Genomic DNA, 24402 nt, shown 5'->3' with positions numbered 1-24402 from the left:
GTTTGCATGTATCAATATTTTAAATTAAATGCTAGCTATTTAAGTATCAGTTGAGTCATTTACTTTGTACTGTTTGCATTAGGCCAGTTAGAATGGTAGCTACTCACTACTGACATATAGAAAACCTTTCATTCATATACTTGTTCTGTTCTGCTTTAATATGAGGCTGCCATGGTTATTTAGAGCCCTGCTAAATTAAGTCCACATGCTTTGTTCTTTTGGGGTCTGTTCTCTGTATTCTTCTTAAAGTAGTCCTTTGAGACATTAATGAATTTGTAAATGATTTTAAGCCACAAGTTTGTATTCTGCTTTATGTTGTTTGAAAATATACAAATTGTATATCATATTATACTTAAAAGAGTATGAAGGAAACATTTTTTTTTTTCGAGAGATGTTTTATCTCTAAAGAGTGATGCAAGAGGGACTACCTGGTGGTTAAGAATCCACCTGCCAATGCAGGAGACACAGGTTCAATCCCTGGATTGGGAAGATCCCACATGCTCCAGAGCAACTAAGCTCATGGGCCACAATTACTGAAACCTGCACTCTGGAGCCCAAGTGCCGCAACCACAGAAGCCCATGTGCCCTAGAGCCTGTGCTCTGCAACCAGAGAAGCCACGGCAATGGGAAGCCCGTGCAGCACAACTAGAGAGTAGCCCCCACTCGCCGCACCTAGGGAGAGCCTGCACCACCACTAGGGAGTAGCCTCCACTCGCCGCACCTAGGGAGAGCCTGCACCACCACTAGGGAGTAGCCCCCACCTAGAGAGAGCCTGCACCATGACTAGGGAGTAGCCTCCACTCGCCGCACCTAGGGAGAGCCTGCACCACAAGTAGAGAGTAGCCCCCACTTGCTGCATCTAGGGAGAGCCGGCACCACAAGTAGAGAGTAGTCACTCGCTGCACCTAGGGAGAGCCTGCACCATGACTAGGGAGTAGCCTCCACTCGCCGCACCTAGGGAGAGCCTGTACCACAAGTAGAGAGTAGCCCCCACTTGCTGCATCTAGGGAGAGCCTGCACCACCACTAGGGAGTAGCCCCCACTCGCCGCACCTAGGGAGAGCCTGCACCACCACTAGGGAGTAGCCCCCACTCGCCGCACCTAGGGAGAGCCTGCACCACCACTAGGGAGTAGCCCCCACTCGCCGCACCTAGGGAGAGCCTGCACCACCACTAGAGAGTAGCCCCCGCTCGCCGCACCTAGGGAGAGCCTGCACCAACAAGTAGAGAGTAGCCCCCGCTCGCCGCACCTAGGCAGAGCCTGCACCACCACTAGAGAGTAGCCCCCACTCGCCGCACCTAGGGAGAGCCTGCACACAGCAGTGAAGACCCGGTGCAGCCAAAAATTAAGGAAAGAGTGATACAAGAAAACAAGCCTATGCTGAAACTAGGTCATGGGGTGGTTGATGACACCCAATATGAAGCAAGCAGTTACACAACACACCCCACCCCGCCAAGTAGTAATCCTCAGAGTCTATAGCACTCATGTAACAGCAAAAGCAAGACCAGGAGCTGAGTGTGGCTCAGATCATGAACTCCTTATTACCAAATTCAGACTTAAATTGAAGAAAGTAGGGGAAACCGCTAGACCATTTAGGTATGACCTAAACCAAATCCCTTATGATTATACAGTGGAAGTGAGAAATAGATTTAAGGGCCTAGATCTGATAGATAAGAGTCCCTGATGAACTATGGACTGAGGTTCATGACATTGTAGAGAAGACAGGGATCAAGACCATCCCCATGGAAAAGAAATGCAAAAAAGCAAAATGGCTGTCTGGGGAGGCCTTACAAATAGCTGTGAAAAGAAGAGAGGCAAAAAGCAAAGGAGAAAAGGAGAGATATAAACATCTGATTGCAGAGTTCCAAAGAATAGCAAGAAGAGATAAGAAAGCCTTCTTCAGTGATCAATGCAAGGAAATAGAGGAAAAGAACAGAATGGGAAAGACTAGAGATCTTTTTAAGAAAATTAGAGATACCAAGGGAACATTTCATGCAAAGATGGGCTCGATAAAGGACGGAAATGGTATGGACCTAACAGAAGCAGAAGATATTAAGAAGAGGTGGCAAGAATACACAGAAGAACTGTACAAAAAAGATCTTCAAGACCAAGATAATCACGATGGTGTGATCACTCATCTAGAGCCAGACATCCTGGAATGTGAAGTCAAGTGGACCTTAGAAAGCATCACTACGAACAAAGCTAGTGGAGGTGATGGCATTCCAGTTGAGCAATTTCAAATCCTGAAAGATGATGCTGTGAAAGTGCTGCCCTCAATATGCCAGCAAATTTGGAAAACTCAGCAGTGGCCACAGGACCAGAAAAGGTCAGTTTTCATTCCAATCCCTAAGAAAGGCAATGCCAAAGAATGCTCAAACTACTGCACAATTGCACTCATCTCACATGCTAGTAAAGTAATGCTCAAAATTCTCCAAGCCAGGCTTCAGCAGTATGTGAACCGTGAACTTCCTGATGTTCAAGCTGGTTTTAGAAAAGGCAGAGGAACCAGAGATCAAATTGCCAACATCCACTGGATCATTGAAAAAGCAAGAGTTCCAGAAAATCATCTATTTCTGCTTTCTTGACTATGCCAAAGCCTTTGACTGTGTGGATCACAAGAAACTGTGGAAAATTCTGAAAAAGATGGGAATACCAGACCACCTGACCTGCCTCTTGAGAAATCTTTATGCAGGTCAGAAAGCAACAGTTAGAACTGGACATGGAACAACAGACTGTTTCCAGATAGGAAAAGGAGTACATCAAGGCTGTACATTGTCACCCTGCTTATTTAACTTCTATGCAGAGTACATCATGAGAAACGCTGGCCTGGAAGAAGCACAAGCTGGAATCAAGATTGCCGGGAGAAATATCAATCACCTCAGATATGCAGATGACACCACCCTTATGGCAGAAAGTGAAGAGGAACCAAAAAGCCTCTTGATGAAAGTGAAAGAGGAGAGTGAAAAAGTTGGCTTAAAGCTCAACATTCAGAAAACTAAGATCATGGCATCTGGTCCCATCACTTCATGGGAAATAGATGGGGAAACAGTGGAAACAGTGTCAGACTTTATTTTCTTGGGCTCCAAAATCACTGTAGATGGTGACTGCAAACATGAAATTAAAAGACGCTTACTCCTTGGAAGGAAAGTTATGGCCAACCTAGATAACATATTCAAAAGCAGAGACATTACTTTGCCGACTAAGGTCCGTCTAGTCAAGGCTATGGTCTTTCCAGTAGTCACGTATGGATGTGAGAATTGGACTGTGAAGAAGGCTGAGGGCCAAAGAATTGATGCTTTTGAACTGTGGTGTTGGAGAAGACTGTTGAGAGTCCCTTGGACTGCAAGGAGATCCAACCAGTCCATTCTGAAGGAGATCAGCCCTGGGATTTCTTTGGAAGGGATGATGCTAAAGCTGAAACTCCAGTACTTTGGCCACCTCATGCGAAGAGTTGACTCATTGGAAAAGACTTTGATGCTGGGAGGGATTGGGGGCAGGAGGAGAAGGGGATGACAGAAGATGAGATGGGTGAATGGCATCACTGCCTCGATGGACGTGAGTCTGCGTGAACTCTGGGAGTTGGTGACGGACAGGAAGGCCTGGCGTGCTGCGATTCATGGGGTCGCAAAGAGTTGGACACGGCTGAGCGACCGAACTGAACTGAACAGCACAGCATGACTGGCCGCAGAGGGTCTAGACTGGAGGTGCCTGGCAGGGTTCAAGGTTTAGCTCAGCCTAAGCTGAGTTCAGAGCATTAGAACAGTGAGAGACAGGCAGTAGATCAGATCCACAGCGCTAGTAAAGCTAGGAGGGTCTGGAGCCATAGCGTCTGAGATTCAGAGAGAAAACCTCCTATGAATAAGATCCACTAAGATGGGCTAATGTCCCATTGCACTGCTTCTGATCCTGGCTGTATTTCATTGTCCCCTGTGGAGCCTTTAAAAGAATTCCAGTGGCCCACCCTAGTCAAAGTGAATTGGAGTGTTTGGGATGTGGGGCCGCCAAAATGGGGGATTGTAAAAGCGCCTCGAGGGTATATAAGTGCCGCCAGGTTTGAGCACAGGTGTGATTGGGCTGTTTACTGTTTCCTGGGCCTTCACATCCCGCTTTGCTATGTCTGAACGGGTTAAGGCTTGAATGTCTGTGCTTGGAGCCAGTGGGAATCAGGCAGAGCTCATTGGACTTGTCCAGGCCATGCAAGAACTGAGGGAATAGGTAGCCTCCACACAATGCTGTTGGTAAATGGTTGCAGGGACTATTTTAAAGCATAAACCTTATGAGGAATTAAGTAGATATACTTCTCACAAATAGATCTACTTCTCACAAGTTTATATTAATATAATTAATATATTTAATATATTGGGGAACTACTAGAGAAGCAAACAGCTCCTAATTTATGAATAAATGTATTTCCAAAAGCTTATGTTCATGTCTGCTATTGAGAGCAGATAGTACACTTTTCCATAGAAATAACATCGTAAGTGATAGTTTGGTTTCCATACCAACCTACATAATTGTATCAGATGCATAATTTGGGAGGAAAATTTAAGTTCAAAATGCTTTGCAACATGTGTATGATCTCACTTGTGTTGTGCATTGAAAATACACATTTACAGACTAGCTTTTGAACTTTAGACCTTCTGATATTATAAATATCATGATTTCTATGGGAAAACATTTCTGAATAGGAATGCTGATGAAATGATTTCATCATTTCCCAGGAATATCTTGCTCCTTCCCATCTTTGGCCAGGATAACTAACGAAGATTGACAGCTGATATTCTAGATGATGCTTGTACAACAAGTTTGAATTAAGACATGGAAATAATCAGAAACATAAGGAATTTGATATTTATGAGGTTAGGAGTTATAAATCAAGAGTGGGCAGAAACACTTCTAAAAAATTCAGAAATTGAAGAGACTTTATTTTCTGACCTAATTTTTAATTGGGACATAGATTCAGTTTGAACGTAAAAGTTGCTTGTTATGAGTCTTCAGAAATTAAAAATACTTATGTACATATGGCTATTAAATTAACAGAGGTCATGTGAGTGGCAGCACTTGGCCATCAGGGGTATGTAGATGAAGGTATCAACACATTGACCTTTCAGTTCCCCAAACATCTAAAGTCCCTTGGTTCTGCCTTTGTGTTTCCATATAGAGACTGTACTTTTGCTTCCGAAAATGGCAGGAAATGTCTAGAAAATAGATTGGCAAAGGGGGTTGAGATGTGGACACAGCCTTTGTCATTGTGTTGTGAGAATAGTCATGTCCAACTCTTTATGGCCCCATGGACTATAGTCCACCAGGCTCCTCTGTCCATGGAATTTTCCAGGCAAGAATACCAGAGCAGATTGCCATTTCCTGTTTCAGGGGATCTTCCTGATCCAGAGATTGAACCCTCCATCTCTTGCATCTCCTGCATTGACAGGCAGATTTTTTAGCACAGTCACCACGTGGGAAGCCCAAGTCTTTACTCCAACTAAATCACCCTTCCTTTTTAGCTCAAGTTTCGGTGTTTGTCATCTTTGTGGATCTGTTAAATGGATCCTATAAGAAAAATATGTGAGGCGTTTCTAAATGTAGTTCTAGTAAAAGATATTTATTGATATTTTCATGTTTTGTTTTAATACCTATTTGCTTTCAAAATAAAATCAGTGATAAACATTCATCCAGAATATACATATAAAATATATAAATATACCATTTATTAAGGTAGTAATCTTTATTTAATGTTATTATTTTCAGAAACTGAAGATAGCTACCATATAGAAGAGACAGGTAAGATTTTAATTTGGTACTATTCTGTTTTAATTAATGTTTTCCTATAAAAGAAAGAGAGATAAAATGATTATTATGTATTAACTATTATACTTTATATCAAATATCACATAATACATAATAAATGATTATTATTATATAATATGCTATACCACAATTATATATATATTTGTATGTACACACATATATAGATATGTGTATATATCTACATATAGATACATGTATATATGAATATAATTTTGTGCTTTTGAAGTCTTCTTCCTGAAGATAAATTCCCAGGAGTGGAATTATTAAGTCAAAGGTACTGTGGAAGTTTGGGATTAGCAGATATAAACTGCCGTGTATAGAATGGATAAACAACAAGGTCCTGCTGTAGAGCTCAGGGGACTATATTTAATACCTTGTAATAAACCATAGTGGGAAAAGTATAAATAGGAATATATATTTATATATATATATGTATACTGAATCACTTTGCTGTATAGCAGAAATTAACACAACATTATAAACCTACTATACCTCAATAAAAAGAAAAAAAAAATTTTTTTAAGAAGATAATTAAAAAAAAAAAAGATGCAGTAGAATTGCATGTTTTTTAGTCCTAAATTACCAAGTCATTGAACGGCCAGAGTTGTGTCTTGTCTCATATCATGTGTCCCCAGAAAGTATGGCCACACTGGAGATGGGTGTACCATCTTCCAGTAAGCCTGTGCTGGCCAGTGTTTCTCCCAGGGATGGAATAGACCCCTCTTTCTGTGGGACTACGTCATATTGTTGGCTTGCATTTAGGACCTATGTCGTTTCAACAGCAGGTGTCTATAGCCTGAGAATTGCATTGTAGTCTGGGGGTGCTCAGGTGCTGAGTCCAAGTGAGGGGCTAGGATGTGGGTCCTCACTCAGGCTCTCTTGGGCGGGTGCCTGCTGTGTGTCTGGGAGGAGGGCTCACCTGCACTGCTCTGTGTCTCTGCCTCATTTTTTGTTCTGTGAATGTCATTGAATTTTCATTAACTAAATGAGAATATAGCTCCATGATTTTGTGGTTCAGTTACACTGATGATGGAAACTTCCTTATTCATCTTTGTATTTGGCATTTAGCACAAGTTAGTACCTGTTTGTTTCATGAATGAATGAAAGTTTGAGCATCATTTTGATTTGCTTTCTGTCTCCACTGGAAATTGTGCTTTTCCTGTTTTAAATATCAAGCATAACCCTTTTCTAAGACATATTTGTCATTTCCTAATTGTTTCCTAATTTATAGCTTCACCAGTCTACAGTCAAGATATGGAAGACATGATATATGAGCAGGAAAATCTAGGTCTGTAATGTATGTTTCTGTTTCAGGCAGTGACCAAGGTCATTTCCACCCAGGGTTAATGATTCACTCTGATTCAAAATAGAGATCTCTTTATAATACTTGAGTCATTTTTGCCTGACCAGGTATTATACAAATATAGTTTAATATTACATGGAGAAATGGGGAAATGTTCTTCAGATCATTGTTGGGATTTTGTAAATATTAATAGAATACTGGCAAGAATATTTGGGAATGAATGAGGCAGGATGATATAGTGGAGCCAGATGTGGTGAAAATTCTAATTCTGATCCTTCCTATCTTTGTGACTTGAGAGGAAATTATGGCCTGTTATTCAGCTTAAATTTTATTAAATAATAATAATGTCTGTCTTACACAATTTTTAGAATTAGAGCTAATTTATAAATATTTTAGAGTAGTGTCTAGCAGTGTGCGTGTTCTTTCATGTTTGGCAAAGGTGTATGTTTTTTCTTTTTAGATTCCAGTGAACCAGTAGTAGTAGATGATGCTGAAAGAACGTACCAAGAAACAGGTACTTGAAGAATGTTTTCATTAGATTTTAAACATTACTTCTGGCTCTGTGGTTGCAATGCTCTGTTAACGTGATGATTTTTCTTTTGATGGGTCAAAGATAATTTTTACGCCTAATATAGGATTTTTTGCTTTGCATAGATTGTTCAAAAAGACTTCCAGGCTTTCATATTTCAACTCATGTACCACCACCTTATAATAAAACAGGATATTAATTTCTTCTGCATGTCTTGCTTTATGCCAATTTGAGAAATTGTTATGAAAATAATTTACCTGTCCTTTCCTATCATTGTTTTTGGGCAGAGGCCTTTCTCACTGATTGTGTGGTCATTAAATATATAAAGGAACAGAATCCTGTATTGGAGATTTAGTTGTGCTTTTTAGCTAAAATGACTAAAAAGTAATGACTAAAGTAATACACATTTTGGTTTTATTCTCTTTTTTGCAGATGATGTCACCTACCGAGACTATGATGAACAAGGTTTGAAAATGTTTCTTAACGTTAAGCTACCTATTTGTTTTTAAAATCTACTCAGAGTTTGACTATAAAGTATGGAGAGTGATACTTTTAGCTACAAATACCATAACTTAAAGCAGCCCAGCAATGGGTAGTTTTCAGAGTTTACTTCAGGAGATGGTTTATCCATTCCAGTGGTTCTGTCATTGCTTTAGGAAGCAGTTACAAATTTTTCAGGAAAATTTAATCTCATTGCTTTATAGTTGTGGCTCTTTTAAAATTAAATATAAGTCCTGTGCTTGAAGACTGCTTTGAAGTGAAGTGAAATGAAAGTTGCTCAGTCATGTCCAGCTCTTTGCAACCCCATGGACTGTATCCATGGATTTCTCTAGGTCAGAATACTGGAGTGGGTAGCCTTTCCCTTCTCCAGGGGATCTTCCAAGCCCAGGGATCAAACCCAAGTCTCCTGCATTGCAGATGGTTCTTTACCAGCTGAGCCACAAGGGAAGCCCAAGAATACTGGAGTGGGTAGCCTATCCCTTTTCCAGAGGATCTTTCTGACCCAGGAATCGAACCAGAGTCTCCTGCATTGCAGGAGGATTGTTTACCAACAGAGCTATCAGGGAAGTGAAGACTACTTTAGTCAGAGTTTAACTGCTCTAGTTGCTTCTGCAAATTAATTTCATTAAATGAAGATGACTGCTCTCCATGGAGAAAGGTATGGAAGAACTCCATTCTGGGCTTAAAGCAGCATAGAGAAAATAGTTCTGGCATCAGATGCTGATTTAGGCAATTGCAGCTACTCTTCTTGCCCCAGCACTTCCCATGCTGTTTTCATTAAACTTCCTGAAGTCAGTTATGTTTTTGCTACTCCCCAGATGAGAGAAGTAAGGTTCAGAGAATGTAAGTAATTTTGCATACGTTCATTTGACTAAGAAATGATAGAGCCAAACAGTGAATCCTTCTTATTTCAATATCTTCAAAGATGACTCCATAGAAGGAAAGAAGCCATTTGAGAATAACTTTCTCTGAATCAAGAAGGATGAAGAGATGTGTAGGTCTTGAGTTGGACGTGGAGGACTTCCTATGTGCTGGATGGTTTTAGGGCTTGACACTCGAATATGAATAATATGAAGTCTCTACTTTCAGAAAAAAACTTGTGGTCTCATGTTAGCTGGTGAATTTCAAGTGAAGAAAATTAGGAAGAGCTATGTGTAGATCCAGTATGCTAATTTATTAAACATGTGATTTGAAGATTTGAGCCTACCACGTCCTAATGGGATGTGAAGGATGCCATCAGAAGAATCCTAGAGTCTCTCTCTAGGGACTAATTTTTTTTTTTTATAAATTAAATAACTTGGCCACTATGAGTGCATTTAGGTTTTCTTTTTGATTTTGAATTTAAAGGAGAAAAGAGGAATTTGGAATTTAAAAATTGCACGCCGCGGTAGGATTTGAGATAGTGTTCTAATTTCTGCCAGTCATTACTGTGTTTTTCCAAATATGCTCGTAAGAACATGTTCCAAATGCAAACTGCAGACTAGATATAGAGAATTTTAAAATCAAATTTAAAAGAAGTATAAAATTAGATAAAATGCTAAGTAAGATGTTGTGAAAGTAAAGATATCTTCGTAGGCAGAATATTGTAGTAAATATAATTTAAAATGTTAACAAGGTAAAAATATGACCTGAGGTATTGGGAACCACATCCACTTTTGTGCTTATGTGCCTGGTGGATGGAGTGCTTTTTCCTAAGACAGATGGACTGGAAAATGGGTTTGGAGCCAGAAGGTCATGAGCAGTCTGTCCATGCGGGTAGTGCCTGCCGAGCCATCCAAGGGGAGATATCAAATTAGCCGATGGATGGTATTTGGATCATAGAAGAGAAGTCTATTCCTGACTGAGTCTGAGACTCTTCGGAATATGCATCATGATTGAATCCAAAGACTGAAGTAGTTTAAAAGAGAGGGGAGAGAGCTAGATGAGAGGAGGCACTGTGGCTGCACTCTGATGAAAGGCAACCTTTAATGCCTGCTAAGAAAAAGGTGAAATGATGAAGATCGAGGAGAAAGGAGAGAATCAAAGGAGAGGATGGTTGCCCTGGAGTCCAAGGATGAGAGCATTTGTTAGGGAAGGAGCTGCCAGGAGATCCAATTCAATAAAGGCAGGCAGTGTCCACTGGGTTAAACGAGGGCTCGTGGGTAGTCTTAGAGGAGTCTTTTCAGGCATGTGGTCAGCGCTGGAAGACAGACTGGAGTGGGTTGAGGAGAGGAAGTGAGAAGACAGCATGTGCAAATGACTCTGAAGAAATTAGATTGTGAAATGGAGGAGAGAGAGGACAAGAACAATCTTAATGGAATAGAATCTAAATATATATATATAAAATATATATACACTCACAAACACACATATATATGTATAACTGAATGACTTTGCTATGCAACTGAGCCATTGTAAATCAACTATACTTCAATAAAAAAGAAAAACATACAAAATAAATAAACTAATAAAATAAAAATGACAACAACAACAAAAAGAAAAGGCTTGTTTGTTTTTCAGTTGATAGAAGAGCATATTAAAATGGGACACAATTCAGGATGACAGAGTGAGCGAGTATTCACTGTTCCTTTGTCTTCCAAACACCACCAGAAGGAAAGAAAAGCATTTGTTAAAAGCTGTCCCTCACTCTACCCAAGCACTGGGAATAATATCTAAAAGACAGTAAATGCTCGATGTTTTTCTTTCTTAAATGATCGAGGGGAATACATTTGTAACTGTGCTAGGACTATAACACAGTTTGCTCTTAGGGTACGAGGACATGTGAGGCATTTTGGAAGATGGGAAAAGCAGGAATCAGGCTGACTAGGGAAGCTATGAACTAGCCGGACACGAGGGGAGATGGTGGCAGAGACGAGCCTAAGCAGTGGAGCAGAGAGAGGTGAGCCCTGGGCTGTGGCTAAGGTAGTGGATTAAGACCTGCCCGCTGAACCCTCGTCTCAGGGGCTGGAGGCAGGGCCATTTGCCCCAAGTGGAACATCTGAGCATTGCCTACTCTGCAAAGTAGAGAACCTGCCAGGTCTGGGATCCAGAGTGTAGAGCAGACAGAGCTGTGGGTAACTTAGAACCTCCACTACAGTCACAAAGGATAAAAGAGAAATTCAGCACCACCCAGGGGTAAACAAAGTATGGGATCCTGTTAACAAGTGATTGAGGAGGAACTTTAATTTTGTTCATTTTGCAAGAAGGAAGCATATATAATTGTTCCTCTGGCTAGAAGAGGCTACTCTGCAATTTGAATCTAGGTCTGTTTCACCCCAGAACCAAACTCTTCCCCACTGTACTCTGTAAACTGCCATTTACTAGTAATGAAGTCACAGTGGTTCAAGAATAAACTAGACTTTGAACTGTATGGCCGCTCTTGTGTTTTAATGAGATACTGGGCTAAAGGAGTATTTTTTCTGTGTATTTTGTAGTGTACGAGCCATTGCAGAATGAAGGGACAGAAAGTTCAGGTAAGGTATTGAGCTTCCTGCAAGTCAGCTCCCCTTGCATTTGTTAAAACGAGTATAACTTGTGGAACAAAGACAGATGTAGTCAGAAATACAAGACATTCTTAAGTCACTAAGGAATTGGATCATGTTGATATATTTATCCTGTTTATGGTGCAAGGTTTATGTCAGCAGAGATAATGCCAACCTATTTTTAGAATCAATTAATTTTTAATTTTTTTTTTTTTGACTGTACCAGGTCTTAGTTGCAGCATGTGGGATCTAGTTCCCTGACCAGGGATTGAACCCTGGGCCCCTCTGTGTTGAGAGTGCAGAGCCTTAGACACAGGACCAGTAAAGACATCCCCAGCCTATTGATGTATTCTTTGACTATAATTTAGAAATTAAAGTTGATATTCTAACGAATCTCTCTGTAAGAAACCCAAATCTAAAAAGAGTCAAATTTAGGTCTCCAAACAAATAAACTAATTTAAAGAAGTTGTGAAAATAAGTTAATGTAAGATGTGCTTATTTTTTTTTTTTTAGATCATGCTGTAGACAATTCAAACACAATTTTAGAAGGTAAGTTAATTTAATAGAAATCTGTTTACTTTTTATAAAAAGTTATCTTCATTTCTTCAACAAGCATTTATCACACACTTACTATTTGCTGTCTTGACAGTGCTCAGGGGCTTGGAGGATGAGAGTGAATAAGAGAGAATTCTGTTTCATTGGGGGCAGGCACTCTAGTCACCAATGAGAGGATAAAGTAAAGATTATGAGAAAGGCAGTGATGGAGATGAAATCAGGATTGTATAGTAGAAAGTATCATATTAGGGTGTGGAGGGCTGCTCTAAGTAGGAGGAGGTGGTGTCATGAGAAGGAGTTATCCATGGGCAGAAGTGGGTTGGAAGTTGTGTCCTTTCAGTTGGAAAAAATACGTATGATGCTTCTTTTTCCTTTTATCTAAAATATTTCCAACTGTTTTGAGCATTCTCACAAGTAGAAGCAAATTAATGCAAGAAGAAAAATGATTAAAATAGCTGCATAAATGTTTTGACTTTTAGAAAACACTAATAAAATATTCTTTTTTTGACCAAAGCCTGTTACACAAATCTTGAACAAAAGGAAAGATAACAATTTTATTTCTTGATAGTGCCTCAGTTAAGGTACTTCCTGCCCACCCACTGTGTTGTTAGGGATGAAGTTACTAACATGTGATGTAATTTTATAGAGCGAATAAAATCAATATATCATTATACCATTGGGTGGTGAGGCTTACAGTTTCTTTAGTTGCAAGTGGGTTGATGTCTACAAAAAAAGACTAGATGTTATAATTCGTATCCATTTTTTTGGCTAGTTTTAGAATAAGTTACCTTGAGCATTATTTTTCAAAAACGAGTTTATTAAAGATAGTGATACATTTTAAAGATTTTATTTGAATTTAAATTTTTGCATTGTTAACAAGAAACAAGATGCTTTAAATATCTTTCAACATCTTTCCTATCAAGTCTGATGCAAAATTGTGGTGAAAACTTGGGCTTTGGTTCATATCTCCTTCGGCAGACAGTAAGTTTTGAGGTTAGTCAGTTAGGCAGATAATGTTTTAAAGCCTGTGGTTCAGGACAGTTGAGAAATATACAAACTTTTACAAAGTTGTAGGTCATTTTTCTTTATTGTGTTGGTGCAAAAACCTAATGCTTTATGATAAATTACAATCAAACCCCCAAACAGTCTGTAAAAATAATCATGCCAACTTAAAGATCTGTAGTCTTTAAACGCTGGACAGCAATCTGTAATGGAGTGTTTTTTTAATTTGTTTTATTATTTATTTATTATTTCAGAACTGCACATGCCCCCTGCAGAGGAACAGCAAGAAGTACCACCAGGTATGGCATTTTGTAACAAGTATTTTCTTTTTCTTTTTTGTTTAATTTAAAAGATGCTGTATGCAAAAAAATTCTATGGAGAGTAGAATTCCTGAGAGAAGAGGATTAATTATACCTATCCTAAATTTAAAAGGAAAATTTTGTGTGTTTAGGCCAGTTGAGCCAAAGTAATGGGGAATACACATCAGACAGGGTCTAGTACTTACTGGTTGAGGTAGAATTTGAGGAGTGTTCACGATCAAAACACTGTATGATTTTTGCTATCATAGATGGTGATAGTAGTAGAAGTTAGGTTGTGGGTTTTTCCCTTGTTTTGATTGACAGGCTATCTGATGGAGGATGTGGAGGCAGACTTGCCTTCAGATGAAAATTGATCAGTGCATGAATTAGTGACATTGGTCCTCTCCTGACCCGCACTGCCCATCTTCCCTAAAAGCATCCTTGCACCCCACATGGTCCAGGCTATCTGGGACTTGTGAGTGAGTGCCCTGGAGTCCTTCCTGCCAGCCCACTGTGTTACACCCATCACTCTGCTTTTCCCTCCCTTCCCTAACACATCCCTCTCATCATCATCGAGTTTAAAGAATGGGGACAGCATTTCAATCAAAGCTTGTGCTTTCAAATGCCTTTTAGAGAAGACATTAACTATTCCTGTAATCACAAATTAACATATAAACGTCTTATTCTCTAAGTGGGAAAAAATATTTTATTAAGTCAGGATTCTCCAACATCTCTTTCTCAAATGTATTTCCTCTTGTTTCTTTGTTTTATTTCCTTTTTTTTTTGTTTCCATGTTATTTATTGGTTCAATTTTTACTCGTATTTTTCATTTTATGCTTTATGTGAATTTTGTAGCGATGATGTGCACTAGAAGTATTGATTTTTGTAGAAATAATTGTGCCTGCCAAAATTTGTCGAAATACTCAATTTCAAGGGGGGAAAGCCTTTTCTAATCAAGGACTATTTTTAGTTATAACACAGCTCATATTTACTTATTTAATGGTTGGGTAGTTCTAAGTTTTGATAGTTGTTGTATGTTGTACATTTATAATATGTATGAATACTGAAGGAATTGCGTTGTTGGCATTATAACGTGAATGAGAAACAAAATCCATGGAGAAACTGATCTTTGACAGGATAACTTCTGGCCATATGTGTGTATTTTGTGTTTAGGAAAGATGCGCAGAGTCGGGAAAGCTGGTGTTTCCATCCTGCATCTGTAACTTCCTCTGTGTTACTGAGCAGTACGCCAGTGTGCCTTGTTTCTTACCTGAGAATGCAGAGCAGGTTACTGAATTTGCATTTTGCTTACTCTCCATTCCTTTAAAGAAAGTTATTTTATGTTTTCCTAAAAATAACGAGTGTCTACAGCACTTTTTTCTACTTAGGGTTGATTTTTTTTTTTTAATATCAACCTGACTTTAATGAAGGTATGAAATATAATATTATTTTCTGACCAAAAAGCTCTGTGCTTCTGTTGTGGTGTTTTATAAATGAGCCCCCAAATTTCCTTAGAACATAATTATAAAATACTAAGGAGTGGTTGTAGGGGTGAGGGGACTATGGGCTGGAATAAGGTGCTTTTTTTTAATGAGATGTTTAACAGCTGAAGCAAATGAAAATGAAGATTTGATTTATATGTATCCTTTCTGGCACATAATGAGATCCCAGTGAATGGAGGCTGTGGCTGTTACTATTTACTAATTAATTAGGTTGATATTGGGGCTTCCCTGGTGGCTCAGCTGGTAAAAAATCCGCCTGCAATGCGGATACCTGGGTTTGATCCCTGGGTTGGGAAGGTCCCCTGGAGAAAGGGAAAGGCTACCCACTCCAGTACTCTGGCCTGGAGAATTCCATGGACTGAATAGCCCATAGGGTCGCAAAGAGTCGGACACGACTGAGCGACTTTCACTTTCACTTTCTTTCACTTTAGGTTGGTATTTGAGGTGGATCAAGAGAAGCTGAATTCTGACAGACCTGCTCCAGAACTTGTCACTTGTCATTTGGTGTCATAAAAATTTGAGTGATGCACTGTGCGCTATAGTTTGTCCTTTACCAAGGAGGATGTGAGGCGGAGAGTTAGCAGTAGTTACTGGTAATGATTGTACTGGGTTTGCTTATTTCTTGTTATTTTCTTAGTCTTACTTTATGTTGCATCATTCAATTATTCAGTCTTATGAAAGAATAATATTCATGAATTAGTTGCTATTTTGTACAGTAAGGTGACTGCTTTTGCAATAGTGTTGAGTGACATATGTGATGCAGAAACTGTGACAATTGTTGTGGGGCCTGTTACCTTAATACCTTTTAATCTTTAAAATTCTTTAATCAGTGGAAAACTCAGATTGAGGCTCTCTGCACAATGCTGGATATCGGTTCACTTTATCCTGGCCTTCAGAATCCAGTCTTTGATTACTATGCCTTCTCTGATCTTTCTAAGACTAGGCTACACAGTCTTAATGTAGCAAATTAAATTTCATAATAATATTGTTGGGATAATCCCATGGGGCAGGAATTGCCTTGATTTACTGTTGTATCTGGCTGCCCACCAGGGGATGGAGACTGCTGACTTTGGTTAAGCATCATGTCTGTCATGCACTTCTTGACACACACATGAATTAACTCCCTTAGTATTTCCAGTGGCCCAAGAGGTGAAATGCTCATATCTCCATTTTACAGATGAGAAAACTGAGGCATAGCAAGGCAAAGGAACCTGCCTGAAATCACAGAAATGATAAATGCTAGAACTGAGTTTGATTTTTGTGTTCTGGCTCCAAGAGTTCACACTCTCAGCTTCTGTGCTCTAGAGGATTTCATAGAAATGAAGACCTAAGAACAGATGAGTTATGAGAGCTGTTTTGATGTGGTAGAGATAGTGTATCCTTAGGTGTCTTTGTCTTAATATGCATTAGCCTTTCACTTAAGACTCCTGGGTAGATTCCACTTGCCTCGGAGCAACTAAGCCCATGTATCACAACTACTGAAGCTCTCACAGCCTAGAGCTGCACACTGCAACTCCTGAGCCTTCTTGCTACAATTACTGAAGGCCAAATGCCCAGAGTCTGTCCTCCACAACAACAGAAGCCACCGCAATGAAGAGTAGCCCTTGCTCACTGCAACTAGAGAAAGCCGGCTTGCATCAACAAAGACCCAGCGCAACCAAAAATAAATAGATGTAAAATATGACATAAAGGAATCTATCTACAAAACAGAAACAGACTCATGGACATAGAGAACAGACTTGCAGTTGCTAAGGGGGGCAGGGTTAGGGGATGGGAGGGGTGAGAGACTGAGGTTGGCAGATGTAAGTTGTTATATACAGAATGGATAAACAACAAAGTCCTACTGTTTAGCACAAGGTACTATATTCAGTATCCTATGATAAACCATAATGGAAAATAACATTTAAAAAATAATGTGGAAATATGTATAATCGAATCACTTTGCTGTACAGCAGAAATTAACACAACATTATAAATCAACTATACTTAAATAGAGTAAAAACTGAAAAAAAAGACTCAGAAATGTTGAAGATTAATTATGATTCATTGTGGAAAAGTAAGCTGTCCAATAGCTTAAATTTTTCCATCTTTTGTTTATATTGATAAATTCATAAGTGCTTTGCTGGCATCCTTTTGGAAAGGAAGTAAAAAGTCAATCTGAAAAATTGATCATGTTAGAAGTCAGTCATTTTTAATATCACATTAAAAAAATTGATTTGGGAACCTCTGCTTCCTTAGTGGGTTTTCACCTTGTCCTCAAAGTCATATTTTTACTTGATACCACACAGCCTATTTCTAGCAATCTGACACCATAACTGTACATAGCATGGGGAGTTTCCTGGTGGTTCAGTGCTTAAGACTTCATCTTCCAGTGCAAGGGGTGTGGGTTTGATACCTGGTTGGGGAGCTAAGATCTCACATATACAGAGCCAAAAAAAAACAGAATATAAAACAAAAACAATATTGTAACAAAATTCAATAAAGACTTTTAAAATGATCCACATAAAGAAAAAAATATAAAAAAAAATTATACATAGCACAAATTGAGTAACTTATGAACAAATCACTTAGGAAATTCACCAGCATAATATTCCCTGCAATACAATACTTTAAGATCATTTGACTAATTGGTTCCTTTAACAATTTTTCTGTCATGCCGTGGAAAAGACCATGATGCTGGAAAAGATGGAGGGCAGAAGGTGAAGGGGGCAACAGAGGATGAAATGGTTGGATGGCATTACTGACTCAATGGACATGAGTTTGAGCAAATTCTGGGAGATGGTGAAGGAGAGGGAAGCCTGGCATGCTGCAGTCCGTGGGGCCACAGTGAGACAGACACAGCTGCATAACTGAACAACAACAATGCCGGGAAAAATGTTTATGTTACATTTTGTGATGATAATTGTGCTATCTGAAATGAAGATGTGTGAACATCAATGTTTCTGGCTGAATCTGCTGCTCTTTTCTCTCTGAAGATGGAGATGACATTTGTAACTCATCCACATTTGAATATTCTCTCAGGGGGGCTGATTTCACTGTTGCCTCTGTCCAGAGCTGTCACTCATGTGCCCCTTGTCATCAAGCATTTTCTAATTGGATCAGTAAGACCCACAACCAGCTTTAGGCTGGCAGCTCCAAAGGTCTTAGCTTATGGTAATAGGAGCCTAATATGCATATTATTGTTAGTGATTTGATCTTTCGTTTATTCAAGAAATATGTATTGAACAGCTCCTATGGTACAGGCTCAGGCCTTCCAGGTGACTCAGTGGGTAAAGAATCCATCTACCTGAGACACAGAAGACTTAGGTTCAATCTCCTGGTTGGGAAGATCCCCTGGAGGAGGGCATGGCAACCCACTCCAGTATTCTTGCCTGGAGAATCGCCGGACAGCGGAGTCTGGCAGGTACAGTCCATAGGGTCGCAAAAGAGTTGGACATGACTGAAGCACACACACCAGCATGGTACAGCTGTGCCCCAGACATACAGTGAACAATGCAGCCCCTGTCTGGTATCGATTCACAGACCTGTGGGTGTGCTGCAGAGGACAGAAGCCAATCCAGCATCATTAACCTCTCAGAGTGATACCCAGGCCAGCACCCAGAGGAGGGGGAACCAACCCAACTGTGGGGGCCAGGGGAGCAGAGCAGGAGGTCATGCTGGAGCTGAGCCTGGAGGAGCTGCTCCAAGTGAAGGAGCCAGCATGTGGCGGGGAGAGGGTTCAAGGCAGTGTGCCATGCACCGGCTAAGGAGGCATAGGGGACAGGCAGGCAGCATTTCTCAGAGTGTTGCATAAATGGTGTTTGAGAATTTGAATGTGGGCCTAGGGCTTCCCTGGTGGTTCAGACAGTAAAGAATCTGCCTGCAATACAGGAGACCCGAGTTCAATCCCTGGGTCAGGAAGATCCCCTGGAAAAGGGAATGACTAACTCACTCCAGTATTCTTGCCTGAAGAATTCCATGGATAGAGGAGCCTGGCGGGCTACAGTCCGTGGGGTTGCAAAGAGTCGAACATGACTGAGCAACTTTCACTAAAAATGCAAGAAAGTTGCTGAAAAACTTCAAGCTTAGGAGTTGCATGATCCTATCCATATTTGAACAGAGTCCCATGAGGAGGTGGAGACCAGTCAGGGGGCAGATATGTTCATCTAAGCGCAAGTGGCGGGAGCTGGGAATTGTGGCAGAGGTGCAGAGCAGGATGGATTCAAGGACCTTGGGGGTGCAGGTGACTGGTGGGAGATGGGCTGGTTAACAGGAAAAGTCTAGCTTGATTCCTTTGCTTCTGGCTTGAATGGATGAATGATGGAACTTCAGTGGAGATAAGGAAGGTGGGAGGAACGGAGAGGTGCAGAGATGACTGGCCTCTGGAGGTGTTGGGTTTGCAACTTGGGCAACTACTACTTCTAGGTGGAAACCTGATTCAGATACTCCAGGGCATAGATTTGAGTCTTTCAAAATCGTGATTAAGCTTTTAGTTTATTTGCCTTTTTATCAGTACTCATGTTGTACTTTAAACAAGTTCCCCTAGTCTCCAGGATTTTTCATTGCACAGGTTATAGAAATGCATATTCCTCACAGTCCAGCTAATGTTTAAACTCTAAGAGAACTTTTTCTTTTTTTTTTTTTTAACTCTTTCTGGTGCGGTATAATTTATACACAGGGAAGTACTCACCTGTTGATGATACAGTTTAATGAACTTGTACATGTCTTATATTCTTGTACCCACAATACAGAGTTCTTCCAGCCCCTGGAAAATCTTTCCCTCTTCTGCCCTCAGTAATGACCCCACCAAAGATGACTAGTGTTCTGACTTTGTCATCGTGGATGGATTTGCCTGCCTTGAATTTGATTAAACAGAAGTCAACACATGTCAACACATACAAACATTTATACACTTTCTTGGTGACCAATTTCCACTGCTCACCATCATGGCTGTTTCATCCATATTGCTATGTAGAGTCATTGGTCTTCTTCTTATTATTGACTGTAAATGTATTCCATTTAAAAATTCTATCCTATACATTGATGGCTGTAGTGAACGTTTCTAGTTTTGGTCTATTATGAAGAAATTTGTCATGAACACTCTTACACATTATGCATGTCTTCTGGTGGAAATATTCATTTCTGTTGGATATATAAAAGTATACCTATAATTTCCAGTTGCTTCTCATTAGCACCAAATAATTCTGCTTATGTAAAAATTTCTGGTTATACATACATGCACATACGTAGATAAATAGATAGGGAAGGAAGGAGGGAGGGAAGGAAAGCCTATAATACAGTTTTAGAAATCACATCAAAATTTGGTTGGGTCTTCATGTGCACAATCTCCTTTTTAACCTTAATCGTAACATAGATCATAACATAATCATAACATAGCTGTAATAGTAAAATAAATTTGGTACTAAAGTTTGGAATAAGAAAATGTTTGTTTAAAGTTGGAATGAATTTTACTTCTTTTAAAATAGTATATACTTTTTTATCAACCATTTATATCATCCATAACATGAAAAATTGATATAAGATTATAAGTAATGCATTTTAATTACAGCTAACAGTATCTTGTTGCTCCTTGAAAAATCCTCCCTATATTCATGTTTCAAATACCGTACTAGATTTTTTCCCCCTCTGTTGCATTTCTTTTTAATACAGTGAAAACATCGATGGGAGAAAGAAATTGAATGTTATTTCTCAAAAGACTGACATTCTTAAATTCAACTGTAATTTTCAAATGCTTTAAAGAACCTCAGGTTTTTTTAGCTTTGCAAGTAATCCTCCCAAGAACTACTCTAAGCAGTGAGTCATTCTTACCCAGTTGCCATTAAAAACAACAATACAAAGAAAAATAAAACATTTACTTTCCATTGGTGGTTTTTTATAAGTAGAATAAAAATAAAGCAGTTTCGCAATCTGTGTCTAGTTGGTCCTTTAATTTAGATTTCCCCTTATTTTTGCAGATACTTAAAGCTTCAGAAAGACTGCCCCTACTACCTACCACAAGAGGACCAGCTTAACCATACGCTCCAAAAGATGGCTGGGATAGATCTTGTGAAGTAATTTCTGAGCAGACCAAGATCTTTGGGAATGAACACTAAAGATGTTTTGAATGAACCATAGTCCACTGGCATTTTAGTGTTTTTTTTTTTTTTTTTTAAGAAACAAAAATCACACGTATTGTTACATTCCTGCATGTCCTTTTCTGATAGCCTTAGTGGGTCCACTGGATTTTTCTTTTCCCTTTTGTGATGGAGCTTTTAGTCTTACCTGCATATATGTGTTTTTCAGACAGTAATTAATAATCATTCATGAAATAACAGCACTTGTCATGGCAGGGTTTTAATATATCTTATCAGTAATTAACACTATGTCAGCTGACTTGTGTATACTGCGTGAAACATGAATTAAAGCCACTAAGAGTGCCTTGTCTTAGGGCTCTGAAAAACACTGATGGGATCATCATTAGCTGTGAAGATTTGAGTTGTATATATCTGCACTGATACCTTTATTTAAAAAATTCCTATATTAGCTTCAAGTATTCAGGGTAAAACTCAACATTTGAGATTCCTGCAGCTTTTAGCTTATTAATTTGAAAAAAATTAATATTTCAAAAAAAGTTTAAATTATCGTGGGTAATTTATTTTTCAGAAAAAAAGGGGAAATTAAAATTTGTGCTAGAATGTAGAGGAAAGGAACAGCCTGTTATATTATGCAAAAACGCTTTTCAGCACATTGGGGTGATTGTAGAATAGCTGTAGTCCTCTTGGTATTTGTTTAAATCTTAGAAAATAACAGTTAGTGGTGCCTAATGTAAAGGTTGTTCTTCCTTTGGCTGGTAAAGTAACATGTACGACACTGATTCCGGCTCCGTGTATCAAGGAGACATTGCCACTGGCTGAATGAAGCAGGGTTTGTGAAAAGTACTCAGAAACCAGAAGTTCCCTGTGCTTTCACAGCTTTTGAGGCTTTTCCTTTCCACGCTGGAGAGTTTCTTCTGTTTTTAATGTGGCTGGTGTGTGGCTCAGAAATGGTTGCTGTGATGAAAATGCTCATTTCTTAGGAAAAAGAGGTAGCTACACTCTCATTTTGAAAGGACCATGAGCTATTAAAAAAAAAAAAAACCTAAGATGTGGTTTTATTTACATGTCAGGGGAGCTCTTGATCATGTTCACATTGTTTTAAGATAAAGCGATTTTTGTGTGTGTGCTTTTAGGGTTAAAATCAAAGAGATTTTATATTTTTATCATTAGAGATCACTACAGTGTAGTAAGGTATGCTGAACCGTAGTGTTAGTGAAGCCCAAAGTAATACATAGTAAAAGAGCAATAATTGTCTGAAGCTGTGATCTGGGTAATACAGAGTTGCTACTCAAAAATCTAATAAAGCTCTTACTTCGTATTGTGAATTATAGAACACTACTTTTTAATAAAGCCATATTTTTTTAGATAAACAGGAGTGACATAGAATTGATAAATGCATAAGATAAATTTCGCTGGATTTTTGTATATAATCATCTCTAGAACTCTGGACACTGAGAATTCATTATGCTGTGGTCATATTCAGATACTTTCTAATTCCAAATATCTTGATGGATGAGCCTTGTCTTTACAAATATATGCCAAGCTGGGAAACATCAATGGATTTTCTAAAAATAATGTAAACATCTTCTGTTTAATGTTATTTGAGTGCAATAAAATGCAGAAGAATTCTTCTCTGTATTGTCATTATTTTAGAGTATATATTGTTTTATTTTGTTCCATAACAACATCAGTTCATTTTATACTTTCTAATATTTCAGGGTATTCTAGCACTTTTGGTGACTAAAATCACAAAGGAGTACATTCAACCTCTTTCTTTACCTATTTCTAGTAGGTAATGTTTATTTTGTATCATGCTACAATTTGAGGGGCAGAATTCAGATGAAATAGTCCCTGCATCATGCTGTGTAGGCTTTTGTCCAGCACCTAGAAGTTCTGATAAGTCCCTGCGAGGTCACTCATTCACCTGCACACTCTGGTCCTCCACGACTATCACTTGGTGAGGGTTAGCTTTCAGCCTGTTTGAGAGAACCGAGGAGTTTGAGTGACTAGAAGGGTAGCAAAGGGTACCGAAGATTCTCTTCTGATCTTCATTCTTGGGCAGTAAAGGAGAATGAGACACAAAGGGACAAAGCTTCTGGGATTCGGGAAAGTGTTGTTTTTTCCTCCAAGGCGCTCAGAAGAAACAGAAAAAAACCTTTAAGGTTAAGCAGGCCCATTTGGCTGCACTGGCGATGATAAGTGCTAAGTTAGGGAGTTGGGGCTCCAGGCACCTGGGTGTTATTATTGTGCTTGCAGATGAAGAGACTGAGGGTCAGAGAGGCTGCAATGCCTGCCAGTCAAGGTCATTCGCAGCCTAGAGTCTAGAGCGTACAGGTGGGCACCTAATGGAAGGTGGAAACAATTAGAGGGCAACCAAGAGCAAGCAGAGAGAGGGCAGTCAGGTAACGGAGGAGTAAGGATCCAGGTGATATCGTGGTAGGATCTGACTAGGGAAGTGCTAGTGGACAGAGAGGACAGGGCCCTTGTGACTTAGACAGGACCTGGTCAGGGAGAGGCAGAGCCCCATGGCTGGGTCTTGGAGCAGGGAGAGTAGATGCCAGTGTGACTAGGAGCTCAGGACACGCAGACCTGGATGGAGACTAGCTTTGCCCACAAGAATTGGCCAGTAGGCAAATTAGCACAGTAGCTGGAATGATAGGGTTCAAAATAATTGAATATACAAAAATGATTTTTTCTTAATGGTTGTATGACAGTTTTTAAAAGATGAAGATCCTGTTCTGTTTAGTAAGGTTTTCTTTAATAAAATAATGTTGAAAGAGTTAGCACCATTAGAAAATGTGTAATTTATGTTTCTTTGGGGGGTGTGTGTTAAGACTTGAATCTGAGTTACTGGTAAGCTTGTACTTCTGTCATTTTCTGGGTTGGACTAAGCGTAGAGTATGGACCACCCACTATTGGTATATGCAAAGTGTAGTATTGTAGAGTGTGGCCTTCTGAACAATTCTTAATTGTTCTGCAGCTCTTGGCAATACTCTGTAGCCTCTCTAAGCCATTCTTCTTATCTATGGAATTAAAACTACCTTTCAGAGTTAAATGGAATAATCCTCATTAAGTGTTGAGAACAACGCCTGGCATCTAGTTAAGTGTTATCAATCGTTTTCCTTTTTGGCATGTTGAGGACCATTTGAATTTTCCCTGGGAAGCCCCAGGTACAAAGACTAATAGCAAAGTCATACTCTTGAGGGAGACCTGGGTTCGATCCCTGGGTCGGGAAGATCCCCTGGAGAAGGAAATGGCAAACCACTCCAGTACTGTTGCCTGGAAAATCCCATGGACAGAGGAGCCTGGTAGGCTCCTCTGGGGTCGCAAAGAGTCGGACACGACTGAGCACACTTCCACTTTCCACT

The 24402-nt window shown here is 39.5% G+C and overlaps 1 protein-coding gene and 1 long non-coding RNA gene across 5 annotated transcripts in view; both read left to right on the top strand.

Moving 5' to 3' along the window:
- The window catches only part of ASPH (aspartate beta-hydroxylase), a 188544-nt gene that overhangs the window by 69163 nt on the left and 94979 nt on the right, over positions 1 to 24402 (top strand). For 2 of the 4 annotated variants that reach the window (XM_068983284.1, XM_068983283.1), the window contains 7 exons: positions 5749 to 5781; positions 7040 to 7096; positions 7572 to 7625; positions 8073 to 8105; positions 11555 to 11593; positions 12116 to 12151; positions 13414 to 13458. In XM_068983284.1, coding sequence (XP_068839385.1) covers positions 5749 to 5781; positions 7040 to 7096; positions 7572 to 7625; positions 8073 to 8105; positions 11555 to 11593; positions 12116 to 12151; positions 13414 to 13458 — 297 coding nt within the window. The remainder of the gene's footprint in view (positions 1 to 5748; positions 5782 to 7039; positions 7097 to 7571; positions 7626 to 8072; positions 8106 to 11554; positions 11594 to 12115; positions 12152 to 13413; positions 13459 to 24402) is intronic. The other 2 variants (XM_068983285.1, XM_068983286.1) reach the window with 2 other exon arrangements.
- On the top strand, positions 15453 to 22665 carry LOC138088225 (uncharacterized). The gene is made up of 2 exons (XR_011145717.1): positions 15453 to 15553; positions 20915 to 22665. It is a non-coding gene; the product is annotated as an uncharacterized lncRNA (long non-coding RNA).

Source organism: Capricornis sumatraensis, chromosome 11 (assembly GCF_032405125.1).
Source record: "Capricornis sumatraensis isolate serow.1 chromosome 11, serow.2, whole genome shotgun sequence".
In the NCBI taxonomy this organism is placed as follows: Eukaryota; Metazoa; Chordata; class Mammalia; order Artiodactyla; family Bovidae; genus Capricornis; species Capricornis sumatraensis.
The sequence above is the reverse complement of the archived record's forward strand: the minus strand, read 5'-3'. Positions and strand labels throughout refer to the sequence as shown.